This window comes from Bufo bufo, chromosome 3, assembly GCF_905171765.1.
Source record: "Bufo bufo chromosome 3, aBufBuf1.1, whole genome shotgun sequence".
NCBI lineage: Eukaryota > Metazoa > Chordata > Amphibia > Anura > Bufonidae > Bufo > Bufo bufo.
The window spans coordinates 449,492,459-449,512,693 of NC_053391.1; the positions used below are offsets into that span (position 1 = coordinate 449,492,459).

A 20,235-nucleotide genomic window follows, 5' to 3' on the forward strand; every position below is an offset into this window, starting at 1 on the left:
TCATTGACCAGGAAGGTGAGCTGGATAAAGTGTTTTTGCATGCAATAAGAAATACATTCTGTAGTTCATAGGACGTACATTTGTAACACAACTGATTTCAAGCTCACGTAGTGTAAAACAAAATTGACATTCCACTTTTTGATGTGTATTCAACATGCATCACTCCTTGAAGTCACATCAAAATAGAAGTCAAAAGACACATCAAAGTAGTGTAGACATGGAAAATGGAATACATGTCGAAAATGTTCAGCCTCTACAATATGCTGTGTGAACGATATCACATCTACCGGTATATAGAGTAAATTCTTGGGAAAGGGTAAAACTACTTAGTCCTACAAGGAACAAGGAAGGACCTACTTTTTTTTCTTTTTTTCCTCCGAGTCTTTTGATGTACATGTTGTATGTAGACCGTATACAGTGAGGAACAGAAGTATTTGAACACCCAGCGATTTTGCAAGTTCTCCCACTTAGAAATCATGGAGGGGTCTGAAATTCACATTGTAGGTGCATTCTCACTCTGAGAGACAGAATATCACATTGTATGATTTAAAAAAAATGTATTTGTCTTGCACTGCTGAACATAAGTATTTGAACACCTGAGAAAATCAGTGTTAATATTTGGTACAGAAGCCTTTGTTTGCAATTACAGAGATCAAACGTTTCCTGTAGTTCTTGACCAGGTTTGCACACACTGCAACAGGGATTTTGGCCCACTACTCCACACAGATCTCCTCTAGATCTATCAGGTTTTAGGGCTGTCGCTGAGCAACACAGAGTTTTATCTCCCTCCAAAGATGTTCTATTGGATTTAGGTCTGGAGACAGGCTAGGCCAGTCCAGAACCTTGATATGCCACTCCTTGGTTATCCTGGCTGTGTGCTTCAGGTCGTTGTCATGTTGGAAGACCCAGCCACGACCCATCTTCAATGCTCTCACTGAGAGAAGGAGGTTGTTGCTCAGAATCTCACAATAAATGGCCCCATTCATCCTCTCCTTAATACAGTGCAGTCGTCCTGTCCCCTTCGCAGAAAAGCACCCCCAAAGCATGATGTTACCACCCCTATGCTTCACAGTAAGGATGGTGTTCTTGGGATGCAACTCATCCTTCTTTTTCCTCCAAACACGACGAGTGAAGTTTAGACCAAAAAGTTCTACTTTGGTCTCATCTGACCACATGACTTTCTCCCATGTCTTCACTGTATCATCCAGATGGTCATTGGCAAACTTCAGACGGGTCTGGACATGTGATGACTTGAGCAGGGGAACCTTCCGTGCAATGCATGATTTGAAACCATGACGGTGTAGTGTTCTACCGACAGTGACCTTTGAAACTGTGGTCCCAGCTCTCTTCATGTCATTGACCAGCTCCTCCCTTGTAGTTCTCGGCTGATTACTCACCTTTCTTATCATCAATGATACCCCACGAGGTGAGATCTTGCATGGAGCTCCAGTCTGAGGGAGACTGACAGTCGTCTTTAGCCTCTTCCATTTTCTAACAATTGCTCCAACAGTTGATCTATTTTCACCAAGCTGCTTGGCAATTGCCCCGTGGCCCTTTCCAGCCTAGTGGAGGTCCACAATTTTGTCTCTGGTGTCTTTTGACAGCTCTTTGGTCTTGCCCATGGCGTCTGACTGACTGTGGGGTGGACAGGTGTCTTTAAAGAGCTCAGACAGACAATCTGCCTTTGAAAAACAAGCCCTCCAAACCAAGGAACCAAAAGGAAAGATTTCCAAACTATACAGCCTTATAATGTCCCTATCACGCCCGGACAAGTACTCCTTCATCTCACAATGGGAATCTGAACTGAATATCCAATTCTCAATAAAATAACTACATAGCGCTCTAATAGCCCCCCACAAGCTGTCCAGGTGGGTCAAACTGCAAGAAAACAGTTATAAAGTATTAACCCAATGGTACTATACGCCACAGCGCCTTAATCACATGTTTTCTTAATGTAGCCCTGTCTGTTGGAGATGCGGCTCCGAAATAGGAACGCAAAGTCATATATGGTGGCAAAGTCATATATGGTGGCAAAGTCATGTCAGAAGTTTGCGGGAAGAACATACCATTCTCACCGAAATTGTGTCTTTTTGAGGTGTTCGGGAGTCTCAAATGCCCTAGAGACACACAAACCCTATGTAAAATTTTACTAGCTTCATCCAGATTACTTATAGCAGTGTGCTGGAAAAAAACAGACCCATCACGGATTCAACATTGGATCCAAAAGTGCGATCAATTGTATCGTCTACAACAAATTGCGCACTGGGACTCCCGAACGCCCCATCGCTTTGAAGATATTTGGAAACCCTGGAAAACTTTTAGGGAATTTTAAGATAAAAAATGCTACATGTTAGGGCTCTTTCACACCTGCGTTCTTGTCTTCCGGCATAGAGTTCCGTCGTCGGGGCTCTATGCCGGAAGAATCCTGATCAGGATTATCCCCATGCATTCTGAATGGAGTGAAATCCGTTCAGGATGCATCAGGATGTCTTCAGTTCCGGAACGGAACGTTTTTTGGCCGCAGAAAATACCGCAGCATGCTGCGCTTTTTGCTCCGGCCAAAAATCCGGAACACTTGCCGCAATGCCGGATCCGGAATTAATGCCTATTGAAAGGCATTGATCCGGATCCGGCCTTAAGCTAAACGTCGTTTCGGCGCATTGCCGGAGCCGACATTTAGCTTTTTCTGAATGGTTACCATGGCTGCCGGGACGCTAAAGTCCTGGCAGCCATGGTAAAGTGTAGCGGGGAGCGGGGGAGCAGCATACTTACCGTCCGTGCGGCTCCTGGGGCGCTCCAGAGTGACGTCAGGGCGCCCCAAGCGCATTGATCACGTGATCGCATGGACACGTCATCCATGCGCATGGGGCGCTCTGACGTCACTCTGGAGCGCCCCGGGAGCCGCACGGACTGTAAGTATACCGCTCCCCGCTCCTACTATGGCAACCAGGACTTTAATAGCGTCCTGGGTGCCATAGTAACACTGAACGCATTTTGAAGACGGTTCCGTCTTCAAATGCTTTCAGTACACTTGCGTTTTTCCGGATCCGGAGTGTAATTCCGGCAAGTGGAGTACATGCCGGATCCGGACAATGCAAGTGTGAAAGAGCCCTTACGCATTACTGTTCTTACAAGTCTCTGTAACAGCTTAGACTATGCCATTTTTTTATTAAGTTAGACGTATCAATATATATGCTTTCATTATCCTTCTTTACAGGTACCAATAAGAGGCAACATACCCCCCCCCCCCCCGCCTACCCTGTTATCCTTCTGACCTCCCCCCCCCCCCCCCCCTCCCTATTGCTCAAGTTCGTTTTTCTCTGGACCCAACTTCCACTTCTCGGAAACAATTTCTAGTTGGGACATAGTCCATTATATATAAACATCACCGATTGTCACTCTTCCTATGTTCTGTAACATTACCATTTGTGTCCAATGTTGTGTTTATTGCATGCTATGCACTTCATCATCACAGCCCATGTGTTGGGCTAAATGCTTGTGCACCTTTCCTTTGTTAAAACTAATAAAAACAATAAAAAAATAAATAAAGAGGTCAGACAGGTGCTACTAAAGCTAGTTTCACACTTGCGGCAGGACGGATCCGACATGCTGTTTAGCATGTCGGATCCGTCCTGTGGCTGTTCGCCGTGCCCCCGCTCCGTCCCCATTGACTATAATGGGGATGGGGGCGGAGCTACGGCGCAGCACGGCGGTGCACGGAGAAAGCCGCCGGACTAAAAAACCTGACATGCAGTAATTTTAGTCCGGCGGCCTTAAGCCGTGCACCGCCGTGCTGCGCCGGAGCTCCGCCCCCATCCCCATTATAGTCAATGGGGACGGAGCGGCGGCCCGGGGGCACGGCGAAACAGCCGCAGGACGGATCCGACATGGTGAACAGCCTGTCGGATCCGTCCTGCCGCAAGTGTGAAAATACCCTAAGTTAGATTAATGAGTGGAGTAGAGGTGGACTTTTTAAAGGCACAGTAACAGGTCTTTGAGAGCCAGAATTCTTGCTGTTTCTCAGGTATTTAAATACTTATGTTCAGCAGTGCAAGACAAATAAATTCTTTAAAAATCATACAATGTATTTCCAGAATTTTTTAATTTTTTATTCTGTCTCTCAAAGTGGTAATGCAGGGTGTTCAAATACTTCTGTTCCTCACTGTACATGTAAGGTAATTAGTAAGCAAGTATTATATGTATACTCAATAGATGAAGTGTACAGATCACACTTCTTTGCAAATTGGTGCAGTGACAGAGCGACCGTGTCTTGAAGAGCTAGAAATCGCAGCACAGTGGGGCAGATGTACTAATCCTGTAGATGACATGAACTTAGGCTGTCTACACCTGCACCAGATCTATCACATGGACTCAGGCTTGATGATAAATCTGGTGCAGGGATTAACACTTTAGTCTAACTTTATAGTAACTATTGGTTGGCAACAGAATTTTACAGCAGAATTGGGGCACATCTTGGGCATGCCCTCTTTCTACCTACAGCACAGGCCTTTTTCATTAAGCCATGCTCCCTTGGTGAGAAATTGCGCCAAATTTTATCACGAATTACAACAACTTCTCACTAGTAAATGTGCGCAGAAGAATCCCAGGGGCAGACCCATCTCTCCTGGTGTCCAAGCATGTGTTCCCATGCTTGGTCCCTGAAGCTTAGTGTGCTGACTGTTTGAAGGACAAGCATTAATTTAATTGTTTAATGAATTTGTCTCCTGTCGCACTGAAGAAAATAACTCATTGTCCCCCACTACCTACGGCATTAGGCTGCGGCTACACAGCGATTTTGCCTAACTTGTGACTAGTGTCGTGGGCAAGATCTCTATGTAGCCCCAACCAGTATCAGTGATTTGGACATAGCTTCTAGCTGGCTGTACACAGAAATCTGAAGACACATCCTTATTTTGGCTCATTGTACCCTCCCCCTCAACAGTGTCCTAGGCAGTTGCTTACTCTATCTACCCCTCGGCCAGCCCTGCCTAGTCCTCATGATTTACTTATTCCGTTAATTAGTTGTGGACAGGAGAGCTTCTCAGGTTGAATAATGATGAAGGGATCCAGTGTTCACCAACAGTTCCTTAAAGAAACATTCATTGCTATGTTTCTGGGGATTCTCTCTAGGGAGTCTAAGTCAGCTTTAAGACAATACAGAGTAATCAATAATTTTCTGCATGATCTAACAGAAGGAAAGCGCAGAGGTTCCCAGCTCATTTCCTGCCTTCCTCATTATCAGAAGTGTCCTTCTAGTGGCTGTCACATCTAAGCTCAAAACTAAAATAGTCACCAGCCATGGAAATGATTATAAGCACCTTCCTCGGATTCATGGACCTTGTATTACCTGCTTTTTATTCAGAACTTGATCACTCCTGTCTATAGGGTGACCTTTGCTCATTGGTGATGACATTGTCCCAGGGTCACATCTCCTGCATAGCAAGGCCATGCAGAGGTCATCTCAAAGACTTGCCAAATGCAATCAGTGTGACAGCATAATCTCACCTCCATGTACTCTTTAAACAATGAGATGAACCCAGACAATGCCAACAGTGTACAAAAGTGGTGCCACATGTACCATTTTGGTCACGATTGTGCACACATACTGTATTTTGATCTCTTAGGGTGGTTTCACACATTTTTTTTCTGGCATTTTTAGTGGTATTTTTTGCTACTGATTTTTTTCTTGCGGCAAAAACATCAGTTCCAAATGTTAGCTGAAGGTCTTTGGGAAGTATGAAACACAGGACACAAGGTTTTTTTTCTTGCAACAGTTTTTTTTTGTTAAGTGGTCTTCTTTTGTCTTTTCTTGCTTCTTTAAAAAAAATACAGCCTACTGGAGTTCTTGGAAATTTTTACATCACCTTCTCTACAGGGGAAAAACACCATGAAGAAAACGCTAACACTGAGGGGCAGATTTACTAATCCTATTGACAGGCTCTCTGGACCTGCAGCAGATTTATCATAGTGCTGGATGATATACCTGCTGCAGGAATGGACACTTTCTACTGACTCTATGCCAACTAAATGGTCGGCTTACTTTCAGACACATTTTTAGGCCAGAATTGTGGCACCTCTCAGGCTCTTATTTCATATGAAGCTGCACCTCTTTCTGCTAATCCCTGCCCCTTGTCAAAATTCCTGCAACTGAATGGGGTTGTTCCTGCAACATGTGTTTGAATTCCAGCAAAACTCATACAGATAGAATGTATGGGCTCTGATGAGCCAAAGTAAGAGACTTCCTTGAATAAGTTCGGTAATTGATTATTACAGTGAAAAACCACTTCAAAACTTGGAACCAAACTCGGCTTCGGTTCTGAGAGGTACCTTGGAACTGAAGCCGAGTACGTTACAAGATTTTTCACTGTAATAATTAATTACCAAAGTTATTCAACGAAGTCTCGCGCAACTTTGTGAATAACTTACTTCGGGTCATCAGAGCCCATATATTCTAATACTGTACGAATCTCCGTACAGTATTATAACAATTTTTTTTAGCAAAGCGACTTCGGATGTAGCACCTTAAGTCGCTTCGCTCGTCTCTAGTCATCAGTATCTGAACAGTGGAGGTCCCATCCAGCTTCTTGAAGTCACACTATTTGCCCCCTTTTAAAGTCTGTTAATTGCACAAATGGTGCAGCCCTTCATGTGGCAGGCATAGCGAACACTTCAAACACACCCATCAACAGTCCTGTAAGAGAGATAACAAAAAACAGCGCTGTCAGGCAAAAACAACAGTGATGCCAGACAAAAAGAGTCTGTGGAACATCTGCATGTAAAGTGAGGGTCTTGGCGTTGGATCACTTCATGTAACACCCTCCAGCACTGCCATATTGTAAAATAGGCTTTCCATCTTAAAGGGGTGGTCCCATCTCACACATTGGTGTGACATGCCACCAATGTCAGACAGATGCGTGTCCCACCTCTAGGACCTGCACCTATCTGTAGAACAAGGCCCCCCAAAGTGAACAAGGGCGCAAAACTTCTGTTTCCATTTACTTCATATTTTCGGAACTGCAATAGGTGTGTATAGAGAGGTGCCATGCTTGCATGCAGGCTCGGACTGGCCCACAGGGGTACAGGTGAATCCCCCGGTGGGCCCCTGAGCAAAGTGGGCCCCTAGTCTCCCACCCCCTGCACAGTGGCACATAACACAGTAGACTTACTGCACTACATACATATATTCACTGTACAGCACCTCAACCAGCCTATGTTCATATAAAAAACATTTTTTAGCATATAAAAAACATGTTAGATTATTTATTATATTTGAATGTATCCAGTACATTGTGTACAGTGGGCCCCCAAAATACATTTTACTGGTGGGCCCTAGGTGCCCAGTCCAACACCGCTTTGCATGCGTGGCATACTCTCCATGCACTTTTATAGGCGTTCCAGAAGAAAAACTGCATGCTTGCCCATAGAAGTGAATGGAGAGCACGGCATGCATGTGCGGCGCGTTCTCCTTCGCTTTGCAGGCTCCGTTCTACAGGTCGGTGTTAACAAGATGCCACCAATGTGTGAGATGGTACAACCCTTTTAACCAGTGGCGTGCCCACTGGCAATTTTTAACCAGTGGCGTGCCCACTGGCATTGAGCGCTTCCATCAATACAGATGGAAGCGCTCATTGCTGAAGCGCTGACACCCGTGACCCAGTCCCACATACTGCGGCAGGGAGCGGAGCGCATAGTTCCCTGCCCCGCCGCCGATCACTACCTTATGCTTCTGGTCTAGTAGGCCTATGCGGTAGCGAAATCCTGGCGCAGGCGCGCGTGATGACATCATCACGCGCGCCTGTGCCGGGACTCAGCAGCACAGTGCCGGGACTCTGCAAGCAAGTGTAGGTAAGTATTTATCTTTTAGGGTTTTTTTCTTTCTTTCTTTTTTTATGTGCCAACTTTGGGGGGGACATGAGGGGGCCGGGGTGCACAGAGGACGTGTCGGGGCAAACTTTTATTTTATTTTATAATGTGGCAACTTTGGGGGACATGAGGGGGCCAGGGTGGACAGAGGACGTGTGGGGGCAAACTTTTATTTTATAATGTGGCAACCTTGGGGGACATGAGGGGGGTGCACAGAGGAGCACGTGGGGGGAATATGGTGGGATACTGTGTGGCACAGTGGGGGGTGGGTGGCAATTTATTATGGGAGGGATGGCAATGTGGGGGACACTACTGTGTGGGGGGCAGTGTGGGGGACACTACTGTGTGTGGGGGCAGTGTGGGGGACACTACTGTGTGGTGGGCAGTGTGGGGGACACTACTGTGTGGGGGACACTACTGTATGGGGGCAGTGTGGGGGACACTACTGTGTGGGGGCAGTGTGGGGGAAATTACTGTGTGGGGGGCAGTGTGGGAGACACTACTGTGTGGGGGGCAGCGTGGGGGTCACTACTGTGTGGGGGACACTACTGTGTGGGGGCAGTGTGGGGGAAATTACTGTGTGGGGGGCAGCGTGGGGGACACTACTGTGTGGGGGGACTACTGTGTGAGGGACACTACTGTGTGGAAGCCAGCATGGGGGCCTTTCTATTAAGGAGGCACTGTAGGGGCCATTCTATTATTTCTGGGGACACTATACAGGGGTTATTACCTGGAGCACAATATAAGGTGGTATTATTACTGGGGGCACTCTAGGGGACATTATAGATGCTGTAGACACTATAGGGACATTTGGGGTAATTTATCAAACTGGTGTAAAGTAGAACTGGCTTAGTTGCCCATAGCAACCAATCAGATTCCACCTTTCATATTTGACAGCTCTTTTGGAAATCCAGTTCTACTTTACACCAGTTTTGATAAAGGACTCCAATTATGTCTATTAGGGTCACTATTTTTTTCAGCAGTATAGTACCTGGGGCATTGGGGGGGCACAACGGGCACAGTATTGGGGGTGGCAGCAGGATGACACTGTGGGGACACCAGGATGGGGAGGTTGATGGAAAAACTGAGAAATCTAACGTGTCTGTGTTACAAACTCTGTAGAGACGAGATGCGGCTGAAAGAATTTCTCATGGCGGTCTAACGGTGGAGAAGAGGAAAGAGAAGGTCTACATGACAGGAGATGTCTCTGGATGTAAGAGGTATGGGGGGGGGGGGGGGGGCTTGGGGGGCCAGAGAAATGACTGGCCCCGGGCCGGCGCTACCATAAGGCAGACCAAGCGGCTGCCTTAGGGCGCGCCCTGCGCAGGGCGGAGGAATGAATGAATGCTTTTTTTTTCTTTCTCACTTACTTGAACCCGCCCTGCGTGTGCTGGCCGGCGGCCGCGCCGCTCGTCGGACTCGTAGTCAGGGCAACAGAACAACAGATCATTGGATTATGGATACCACCCGACCCGCCCGCGGCCCGCCCCCAGCCTGCGTGTGCAGACAGTGCGGCTGTGCTGGCCGTCGTAGTCAGGGCAACAGTAACACAACAGAATAAAGTTTCAAAGATAGATGAGATAGGCATAGGCAGATTCATTAGGCTCAGCACGCCGCTCAGGCTGCCTCAAGTCACCCGGCTGCACAGGGGGCGTGACTGACTGGTGGTGTCACTGGTGTGTGAGAGCGGCGGCGGGTAGCGCAGCGGCAGCCGCAGGTACCATAGGCGAGGCTCGAGCTGACTGATTGTGTCTGAGTCAGACAGACACAGGCAGCCGCGCCCGCCAGTAAGATTAGATCAGAATCTGATTTGATTCAGTCATTCAGATCAGAGTTAGACCGTAGACGCACACGCACTTTGGCAGCCAGCAGCAGCAGGAGACGTGGTTAGGACTTGTTAGGGTAGGTCCCAATTGAATTTTGAATGTTATTTTATAATAATTAATTTAATATGATCATTTGATTTAAAATTAATTCAAAATGATGAGATGAGCGCCCATGAGCGCAAAGCGCTAGGCTAGCTAGCGCACACACTGACTAGCGCCAGAGCAGAGGTGCTCAGGCTTAGCACGGCATCAATGACGTGTTTAAAAAAATGTATTACAAAACAACAATCATTAATATTGATGCCGTGCTAAGCCTGAGCGCCTCTGCTCTGGCACTAGTTTGTGTAACGGTGACATGATGGAGCCTGGAGGGAGGGCCGGGGGGACAATGTAAATGTCTGTACTCTGAGTATGTCACTGTATGTGACATCGGAATGGGGCCAGGCCGCCAGGAAGAGTCGCCCGGGGGGGTGGGGGGATGGGGAATGATGTGCCATGGGGCCTGGGGGGGGGGTAAAATGTGACACAATAGGGGGTAATGATGTGAACATGGATGGGGCCAGGGCCGTCCGGGCAGGGGGGGTAATGATGTGATCATGGATGGGGCCAGGGCCGGGCGGGGGGTAATGATGTGATCATGGATGGGGCCAGGGCCGTCCGGGCGGGGGGGGGTAATGATGTGATCATGGATGGGGCCAGGGCCGTCCGGGTAATGATGTGATCATGGATGGGGCCAGGGCCGTCCGGGCGGGGGGGTAATGATGTGATCATGGATGGGGCCAGGGCCGTCCGGGCAGGGGGGGCGCCAAAATGTAGCTTTGCTTGTGTTGGCAAAAATCCTTGCACCAGCCCTGGGCACGCCACTGCTTTTAACCCCTCCTAGGTGCTCTCTTTTCATTTTCCAGTAGTGTATATACAGCTCTGGTACACTGGTCATTTCTGATAACGTTTTATTAGACTGTAGACAGTAACCCTTTGCCTTCTGGGCTTTTTTTCCTTTGACCACCTGCTATCTGTAACTTATGAGAACCTTATGTACTAACACACACAGTATTTCCACGTTCAGAGGCCTGAGCTCGCGTTCTCCATAAAGCGGCAGGGGTATAGTTCCCCTGGTGGCCCCGGGCCTGTCACACGCTCTCCCCTCATCCCACAGATCTGCCCGTGCTGTCACCCTGCAGCAGCTCTGGCCGGTGGGCGTGGCCTGTTGACAGGGCTTCGGGTCGGCTCCACTGATGACAGTTAGGTCCCCCCCTGCCTGCCTGTGATTGGACGCTGCTCTCTGGTGGGCGGGACGCGGGAGTCCGGCCGTTGTCGGTGTAGGTGTAAGCGGAGGCGGCTGAGAGGGTGACGGGATGCGCGGGGACCCAGCTGCAGGCGGACACAGCATGGAGACCGGTGTGTGGAGCGCGGCGCTCAGGGGATAGACCGGAGGACGGGAGAAGTGAGTGGCCGGTGTCCGCTGCACGGCGTGTGTGATGTGTAGGGGGAGCTGGCAGCAATGCAGGGCAGGGTGTAGTGCACAGAGAGGGCATGCGTGGGTCTCAGGTCTGTGGGCCCGCAGCAGCAGTGCGCTACCCGGGGATGCTGAACTTTGCTGATAGGGTTAATGCAGGGAGGACTCACCGGCCCGCCTTCTCATGTCCTACAATAGTCCTAGACGGTGTATACTGGTGTGGCCGTCAGGAGCAGCCCCACACTATGGGTGCTGCCACCTATGACAGGGGCATTGCCCTGCCTCAGGAGTATCTCTTGTAGTATTCCCCTTTAAGCAGACCTTACATGTGGGCTTGTCAGTCCTGCTTCTGTCATCATCTATAACAGGGTATAGAGGTCCCAGGAGGTGCCAGTGACTGGCTGCATACAGGGTCCGGGGTGGTCACTTTCCGGGGGTCCAGATTAGGATGGGCACCAGAGTTGGCTATGATCCGGTGCAGAATCTGTTCCTATTAGTGGTTTGCCAGTCGCCCCTGGTATGGAGCAGGTCTAGCCAAAGCCACATGTAGATTGCCCTGGGTACCCTAGGGTGCCTGAACTTACTGCGGGTTGGCATCCAGTAAGTGCACACATTTGCACACACTTGGTGTTCTCACATTTGAGCGCACTTTTTATAGTTCTGTGATGACACGTTAATTTTTATAGATTTATTTTTTTCCATCCCTGTTTGTTCACTTTCATACGTTTTTCGCAAATATTCTTCGGGCCGCGGCTTACGTATAGGTTTCCCTCATGGAAGGAGAATATGTGCGGCCGTCAGGTTCCTCTCCTGCCTTGGCTACCACTTTTGGGGAGTCAGACCTCGACTCGGACTCCTGGTTGACACTTGGGGTGGAAGCCAGACCAAGGACAGCTCTTCTCTGGGTTGGTCTGAGGATGGAGGTCCTTTTCTGGCTTGTGATGGACCACATCTTTGTGCACTTCTACATATTTAGGAATTTTCACGTGGACAGGTTTGGTACATGAATCCAGGTCTCCAGTAACCGCTCTGGAGAATGTACATCTGGAAGGTGGTCCTGGGCGGGTGAAGAGAGTGAGCCGGATAACGGGTATAAATTAGGGGGTTGCCATTCATGCACTTTCTTAACTCTGTACGGTATTGCTATTGCTTACATGTCCGGATGGCCTCTGTTTCCCAGAAGGTGACATGCCACCCCCCTTCTCCCAGAATATGAATGAGAGTTGCATAGATGGACGCCATATTTTATACAATACTGCACACGACAAAACACGGATTACGTCTATGTTGTATCAGTTTTTTTTTTTTTGACCCATTGACTTCAATGTGTCCGTGAACTGCATTTTTTGCCAAGAATAGGTCATGTTCTATCTTTTGCGGAATGCACACGGATGTCTTCTGTGATGAGTAAAGACACACAGAACCTATATGTGATATAGCACCTTGCTAAAATCCCAAGAAGCCATGACAAGAAATCACTGCATTGAGTAATTGCCTTGTAGAGTGAAGTGCTATACCCCCTCAGGGACGCATTAGAGGCCCCCGAGAATTTAGCTGCATTAACATCTCTTGCAGATAGCATTAGCACTGTGTTACTGCCACAGCATCGCAATTTACCACCATGAATGATTATAGATGTCATTTTCCGGTAACTGTGCTCTTCTCGGTGATTGGCACCAGGGGTAGGCTTTTAAACTCTTTTATTTGCGGCGTGGCTTTAGCTCAGCACCGTGAAGGACATTGGATTTCAGGAGTTAATAATTGATGTCTTCTGGCATACTGTGACACTGGTCTACAGGCTTGGGAGGTTTTCAGCCCTTCATGTCGGACCAGAAGAACATTGATGTCTATGTCTTGTAGATGTCTCGGCAATTATTGATAAGGCCATCTCTTGTTCCAGCATTCATTTATAGGAGTTTCCCCATATAAACCAGAAACAGTCAAGACCAGATTCCCACCAATGACATATAGCATGTGGGCTTTTATTGTACGGGGGATATATACTTGTTTATTACTATATAGTTATAGCAGATGTATATTATTTACCTATGTGTTTTGTTACGTTACTATACATGTAGAAAAATATTTTCTTGTCCCTTGTCAACTTTACTTTGTAGACTGAGACAGGGTGTTATATTGGTGGCCTCTGTCCTGCTGTCCAAGCGGGCACGAGCACCTCTTCACTCACCCCTCCATGGTTTCACAGGTGGCCCAGACTTATCAGCCCCTCTCTGCCTCCTTGTGGTGGATCTAGCCCGACGGTTCGGTCTGTGGCTGCCCCTTGAAGACTACAGCCTGGTCCTTTCTGGCAAAGGCATCTTTCTTCTGCTCATAGGACGGGCACGCTCCCTCCAGCTCTTAAAGGACCGGATCACACACCCTAAGTCTCTCCACCCTATGCCTGGCCACCTATTGGTGGGTATCTTTGTCTGCCCAAGTACAGATTTCTTCCCGTTTTTTGGATATTGACCCTCCACCGCCTGACTTGATCATCCCCTGCTTGCCTTGACCTTGGATTGTTTATCAAATAACTAGTAGTCTGACCCCTCCGTATTCCACATCAGTGTCTCTGACTCCCGTGAGTCAGCTGTCAACCACACCAGGGCTACTTCAGGAGGTACCGGCCTGGTGGTTCCCCTGCTGAGTCCAGATCCCTGTATAGGAACCTGTAAATGGAACCTGTCAGCATGAAAATGCAATGTAAGCTACAGGCACCATGTTATAGAGCAGGAGGAGTTGAGCAGATTCATATATAGTTGTGTGAGAAAAGATTCAGCTAAATTTGTAATTTATTCATAATATCTCTGCTCATTCTGATCTTTGAAGTCATTGACCGCTATCTCTGTATACACAGCCATGATGGGAACTGATAGGACCACCTCCTTAACGTCAAAGCCCAGAACGAGCAGGAATTTAAATTAATAAATTACAGGTTTTACTGAGTCTTTTCCCACAAAACTATTTATCAATCTGCTCTGCTCCTCCTGTTCTATAGCCTACTACCTGGAACTCATACACCATGGTCAATGTGACTGGTAAGGGTAAAAAACAGGATCATTTCCTTAGGATTAGCCCAAAATCAAATTTGTTGGTTGACACAGTGACACTGTGACTGTGTAGAAACCTAACCCTGTCAATCAAGGAGAGGGAGGGGCTGGCAGAGGAAACAGGAGGAGCAAGGGAGCACCGAGTAGTTGGACCCGCCCTCGGTGCACTCACCTACTCCTTTGCATATGGATCAAAAGGACTTTTTCTTCAGAAAGAAGCAACAGATCTTTAAGTGAAAGTTAGCATTACATTCAGATGAGCTAGCCCTATAAGACATTGTGCCTGGTTTATTAGGAAATTTCCCGGTGACAGACTTCTTTTAAGCCTCACTGGGGACTATGAAGGATGACAATCTGTTTACAGCGCTGCGGAATATGGCAGTGCTATATAAGTGATTAAAATAAAGTAGTGCAGCAACCCATAACGTTCAATATCTTGATGATAAAAATCATCCGCAAAATAAAAAACCCAGAAGAAAAACGGACAGCACACAGATGTCATCCATGTATTGTCTTACTCCACATGGCTGTTCTGCAAATTATAGAACATGTTCGATTCTTGACTATTTATTGTACAAGAATAGCCATTTCTACCGAGAGAGTGAAAAAATGTGGAAATGCACACAGATGGTGATCGTATTTTGCGCACTGCCATACAGATAAAGTCGTGGGCATGAGGCCTAAAGGTTTAAGGGGTTATCCAATCCTTATAATGCCCGGGCACTGTATACAGGTTATACTTAGCCCGCTCCCCGGCACCCATGTCTTTCCTGATGCCCACACAGCTGCCATTGCATCTCCCCGTTGCGCGGATCAAAACATCCGGCGATGGGGGTGGGTGGCGGGTAGCCAATAGCAGGCCACGACGGGAAGGAGCCTCCCTGGCATCGTGGATGACACCATGTAGGCTTGTTCCTGTCACGGCCTGCTATTGTCTGCCCCTCCCTTCATCGCCGAATGTTTTGATCCGCGCGTCGGGGAGATGCAGTGGCAGCCATGCGGGCATCAGGAGAGAAGCTCTCCCACAAATTTTAATTCTCTGACCTGTTAGAAAGATACATGATGTAATTTGTAGTGAAGGTAATTTTCTTACCAGTGACTGTATTTGTGAGTAATAACCTCCCTTCTGCTTCTCAGCTGTGTCATGTGACCAAGACTGATTCTCCAAAAGACACATCATCTTATGTGTGGACAGGAAGTCAGTTTCTCTATGTATTCCTATGGGAGCCTCAATGTCAGTCTCATAGGAATGAGCAGAGAAGTAACTGACTTCCTGTCCTGTGTCAGTTGGAGAGCAGACAGTTGGTCACATGTCACAGCAGAAGATCAGAAGGGAGCTTATATCTCACAAATACAGTCACTGGTGAGAAGATTACATTCAGTACAGATTAGATTATGTACCTTTTCTAGGGCTACATTCACACAAACGTATTTTGTTCCTGTGTCCGTTCCGTTTTTTTTGTGTGGCCTTGATGAGGACCCATTAATTTCAATGGGTACGCAAAAAATGCTGACAGCACATCATGTGCTATCTGCATCCGTAGCTCCACAAAAAAAAATAGAACCTGTCCTATTCTTGTCCGTTTTGCGGACAAGTATAGGCAATGTTACAATGGATCCATATGGACATAATCCGTTTTTTTTGCGGACCGCAAAACACATACGGTCGTGTGAATGTAGCCTAATAAAGAGAATAAACCTTTTTTGCAGGAGTGTTTCTTTAATGTGAATGTAATGAGTTAGAAGTTATACTGTACAATCTTTTTGTGCTGCCCATAGCCCCAGACCTTTCTTTATTGAAAATGTATTTTCTCTTGGCTTTAAACAGGAGAGAAAAAAAGACGGCATAGCTCTTGAGGTGAAGTTGCCAGGAGTTGAGCCGACGATGTGAAAGAACGTCATTATGTTGTATGGAAGCAGAAGAGCTGAGAGTGACCCGCGCTGCCAGTTGAAGCGGCTCCATTGATGCATTCCCGGCGCTGTGTAAATACGGACATACCTTTTTCAGTGTTTCATCGTTGATACCTAGAGCAGACATTACAGAACCACTGTGATGGTGCAATGAAATGAGGCTCCGAAATGGAACTGTGGCCACCGCATTAGTGTTTATCACTTCTTTCCTTAGCCTGTCCTGGTACACAGCCTGGCAAAATGGGAAAGGTAGGTAACTGGATTACTATAATAATGAAATGTATCATTAGGGTTAATATGAGGTTGGCATCCTAAGCATATTATAGATGGTTTCATCTTTCAAGTGCTGCCATCCTGCACCCTCAACATCCAATACATAATTAATCTACATTTGCAGCAAAGAAAGGCCTAGGTCTGCCTCCATGACTTATCCGGGAGTTCCTACACAGTGACCTACAGTCATTAGCACTCTGATCTTTACTGCTAACTGTACAAAGATCGCTTGTGGATATTGTGCCCCATGATAAGACTCATGATCACAGCGGACAGGCCAAGAATAGGCAATTATATCATAGAGCTGGCTGTTTTGTTCCGCAAAATATGGAACAAACACGGACGGTATCCATGTTTTGCGGACCGCAAAATGGATATGGTCATCTGAATGAGCTCTAACATGTATTTATACACAGACTAACGTATTGACATTTACCAGTACATTAAAAAACCCAAAACAGGCAAATAAAGCTAAATAAATGAAAACAAAGTAAAAAAAAAAAAAAAAGTTGGAAAAATGGCTCACTACAATATTTAAACTTTACTACATTTATTTCACAAAACAAATTTTATACACACGTTTTAATGTAGTTTGTCCAAGAGTAACAGTAATAAAATAAAAACACTCTTAAATTCATAAATATCTGTTCAGTAATGTCACACGTCTTTCTATGAACACCTTTGAGGGGAATTTTTTTTTTTTTATTGCATTCTATTTACTTTGGGCTAAAAATAATTTCTTCAATTGGTCTTTAAGAATTTTCAACAGTTTTAACTCTACAGCTTTCAGTTTCACTGCTGCTTCTCCTTCCCACTGACAGCCACCAGGGAGCTGCTCGTGTATAGTTCCCTTACAGCTCAGAGACACAGATTAAGGGTCCATTCACATGTCCATGTGTGTTTTGCGGACCTGCAAAACACGGACACCGGCAACGTGCGGTTCGCATTTTTCGTACCGCACATCGCCGGCACTAATAGAATATGCCTATTCCTGTCTGCAATTGCGGACAAGAATAGGGCATGTTCTATTTTTTTTCGAGAACGGAAATGCGGACCCGGAAGTGCGGGTCTGCATTTCCGGATCTGGGTTGCACATCGTGCGGCCCCATAGAAATGAATGGGTCCGCAATTTCTTTCCGCAAAATGCGGAACAGAATTGCGGATGTGTGAATGGACCCTAAAGGTGTTCTCCAGGAATTAAGAAAATTAAAATACTTAAATATTACTTCATTATAAATATTGTCCCAAATACTTTTCATTAGGTAAAATGACTTGATTTGTCTACAGAGCAATCATAGGAGAAATAGCATGGCCACCATCCTATTAGTACATACAAAACCTGTACTAATCACACAGCAGACCAAGTTACTTCACAACACTGAGGTAAAGAGCTACCTCATCCTCCTCTCCTACAGCTGAATCTCTGCAGGAATGGTGTCCATGAGGAGCTGGCGATGTGGCTGATGTCCTCCTGTATGATTAGGACAGGTTTTGTGTGTACTAATAGGACGTCGGCCATTTTATTTCTCCTAATTATTGCTCCCTAGACAAAACGAGCTAACTTATGAAAGGTATTTAGAAATATATTTATAATAACGTAATATTTAAGTATTTTCATTTTCTTAATTCCCGGAGAACCCCTTTTAAGCCATATTTGTGTGAGTTTGATAAGAATGTAGCTTAAAGGGGTTATCCTACTGTATCTTAGACAATGGAGGCATATCGCTAGAATATGCCCACAATGTCTGATAGGTGCGGGTCCCACCGCTGGGACCCGCACCTACAAGTAGAACGGAGCGGAGAAAGTTCAGGAGGGCGCACTGCGCATGCGCAGCCACCCTCGATTCATTTTTATGGAGCCGCCGAAAATAGCCAAGCGCTGGCTCGGCTATTTCCGTTGGCCCCATTGAAATGAATGTTAGCGGGTGCAATGAAACTGAAAGCTGTAGAGGAAAAACTGTTGACATTTTTAATAAAATGATTTTTAGCCCACAATAATGAGCTTTCAATAATAATAAAAGATATCATCAAAGATGTCCACAGGTTTTATGACATTAAACTTAAAATCATCTTATAATGAAAGTTATATACTTTGGGGGTCATTTATGAAATCAGATATGTCCGTTTTTTGGTGGAAAGAAGCTGCAAGTCATGGCAACTGCGACATTTTGTGATCTATGTTGAAGGGCTAAACTTAGACCTGGATTATGGCTTATTAACTATGTGCGATTTTTGCAAAAGTGGCAAATGAAGGTGTAAACCACATTGCACTCGAATGACATATATTATGAAGGTGCCCCATTTGATACATTTGATGCAGACACACAAAGCAAAGCCAGACTAACACACACAAACAACTTTAAATGATAAATGACGTAAGGTTACTGAGCGTGTGTGAAACCTTCATGTTGCAGTCCAGAGGCGGACAACTGCTACAGACATAACTCTTCCCACATTCGTGGAGTGCTAGTTATTATTTAATGTCCAGCGTATAGAGGATTGTGTAGACTAGATACTCACACCTCCCCTGAGAGCAGGAGGAGGCCTCTGCAGGTTTTCAGTAGAGATCTTTAACCCCCTCCTGTCGTGCACAGTTGTCATTTTCATTTTTAACTCATTCATAACTTTTTTTATTTTAACTTTCACAAAGCCATATGAGATCTTGTTGTTTGCCGGACAAGTTGTGCTTTCGAACCATTTAATGTTACATACAATGTATTGGGAAGCTAGGAAAAACTATTAACTCATGAACGACCGCCCACTGTCTTTTGACACAGGCGGTACAGGGCCTCAGTCTGCTGTCTTTTGACGTTGTTACAATTGAGGTGGTGGGGGGTGGGGGGGGGTGGGGTTAAAGGCTCCCAAGCACTCCAGAACTAAGAACCAGTTTTTACCAACAACCTCAGTTCTTAGTGCAGGGTTGTTAACCCTTTGATTGCCGTGGTCCATACCATGGCATGATCAAAGGTGAATCCCCTCCAATTCCCCCAATTTCTGGTCACCGGGTTTTACTAATGAGGGGCCTTAGGCTGTCCTAATCCCCAGATTCCAACCGTCCCTTACATTGACCTACGATGGGGATACAGCGCTTGTTTGTACAGCACACGATTTTCCCAGATAAGCCGTTACATTTCTGGTCAGTTTTTCAGCATTCATAGGGATGCTTTGAGATAAGCTGCAGCTATCAGGAGGGGCTGGGCTTTCTTTTCATGGTACAAGTCCTTTGAAGGAAATATTCACCTTTTCAACATTTAAATCCTGTTCTATTTATTTTTGCAGAAGCCATTAGGCTCAGTTCTCTTCGTTGCTGAAGGCCACATTAGGATCCTCTGTTGCAGAGTCGGTAAAAAAAAAAAGTGCCTGAAAAAATAGCACAACATGCAGTGATGTTTAACATTTTTGTTTGTAAAATGAGGAACACCATGACAGAAACTCTTCAGACTCCATTATACTCCGTAAAGACCGTCATATGACAGATCCAGCATTGCAGTCATTTATTGTTTTTCCAAAAGAGAAAAATGGAAATACGGTAGCAGATGTGAATGGTAGCCTTAGCCGTATATAGACCAGGCCCTCTAGTTAAGTAGGCAGCTAGCATGTTAACAAGTGTGGGAGAACATTTGGAAACCTACTAATGGAAGGTTTGTTCTAGTGGAATGCATTGTTCACTATTATAGCTGAATCCATGTAGGTTTTACTGTAAAACGCCTCACTGGAGTATAGTGTTCCATGTTAGACAAGATCTGTAACACGGTGAAGATGAAACAGAAACCTAAGCAGAGGTATCGAGGGAAGTCCTGGCCTAGGCTCAAATAACTAAAAGGGAAAAGTATTACTTCTGAACTTAAAGATCTTTTAA

The 20,235-nt window shown here is 46.2% G+C and overlaps 1 protein-coding gene across 1 annotated transcript in view; it reads left to right on the forward strand.

Moving 5' to 3' along the window:
- The first annotated feature begins 10,991 nt into the window (after nt 1–10,991).
- The window catches only part of MGAT4A (alpha-1,3-mannosyl-glycoprotein 4-beta-N-acetylglucosaminyltransferase A), a 79,724-nt gene continuing 70,480 nt past the window's right edge, over nt 10,992–20,235 (forward strand). The window contains exons 1-2 of the mRNA XM_040425105.1: nt 10,992–11,133; nt 16,021–16,352. Coding sequence (XP_040281039.1) covers nt 16,259–16,352 — 94 coding nt within the window. The 5' untranslated portion in view covers nt 10,992–11,133; nt 16,021–16,258. The remainder of the gene's footprint in view (nt 11,134–16,020; nt 16,353–20,235) is intronic.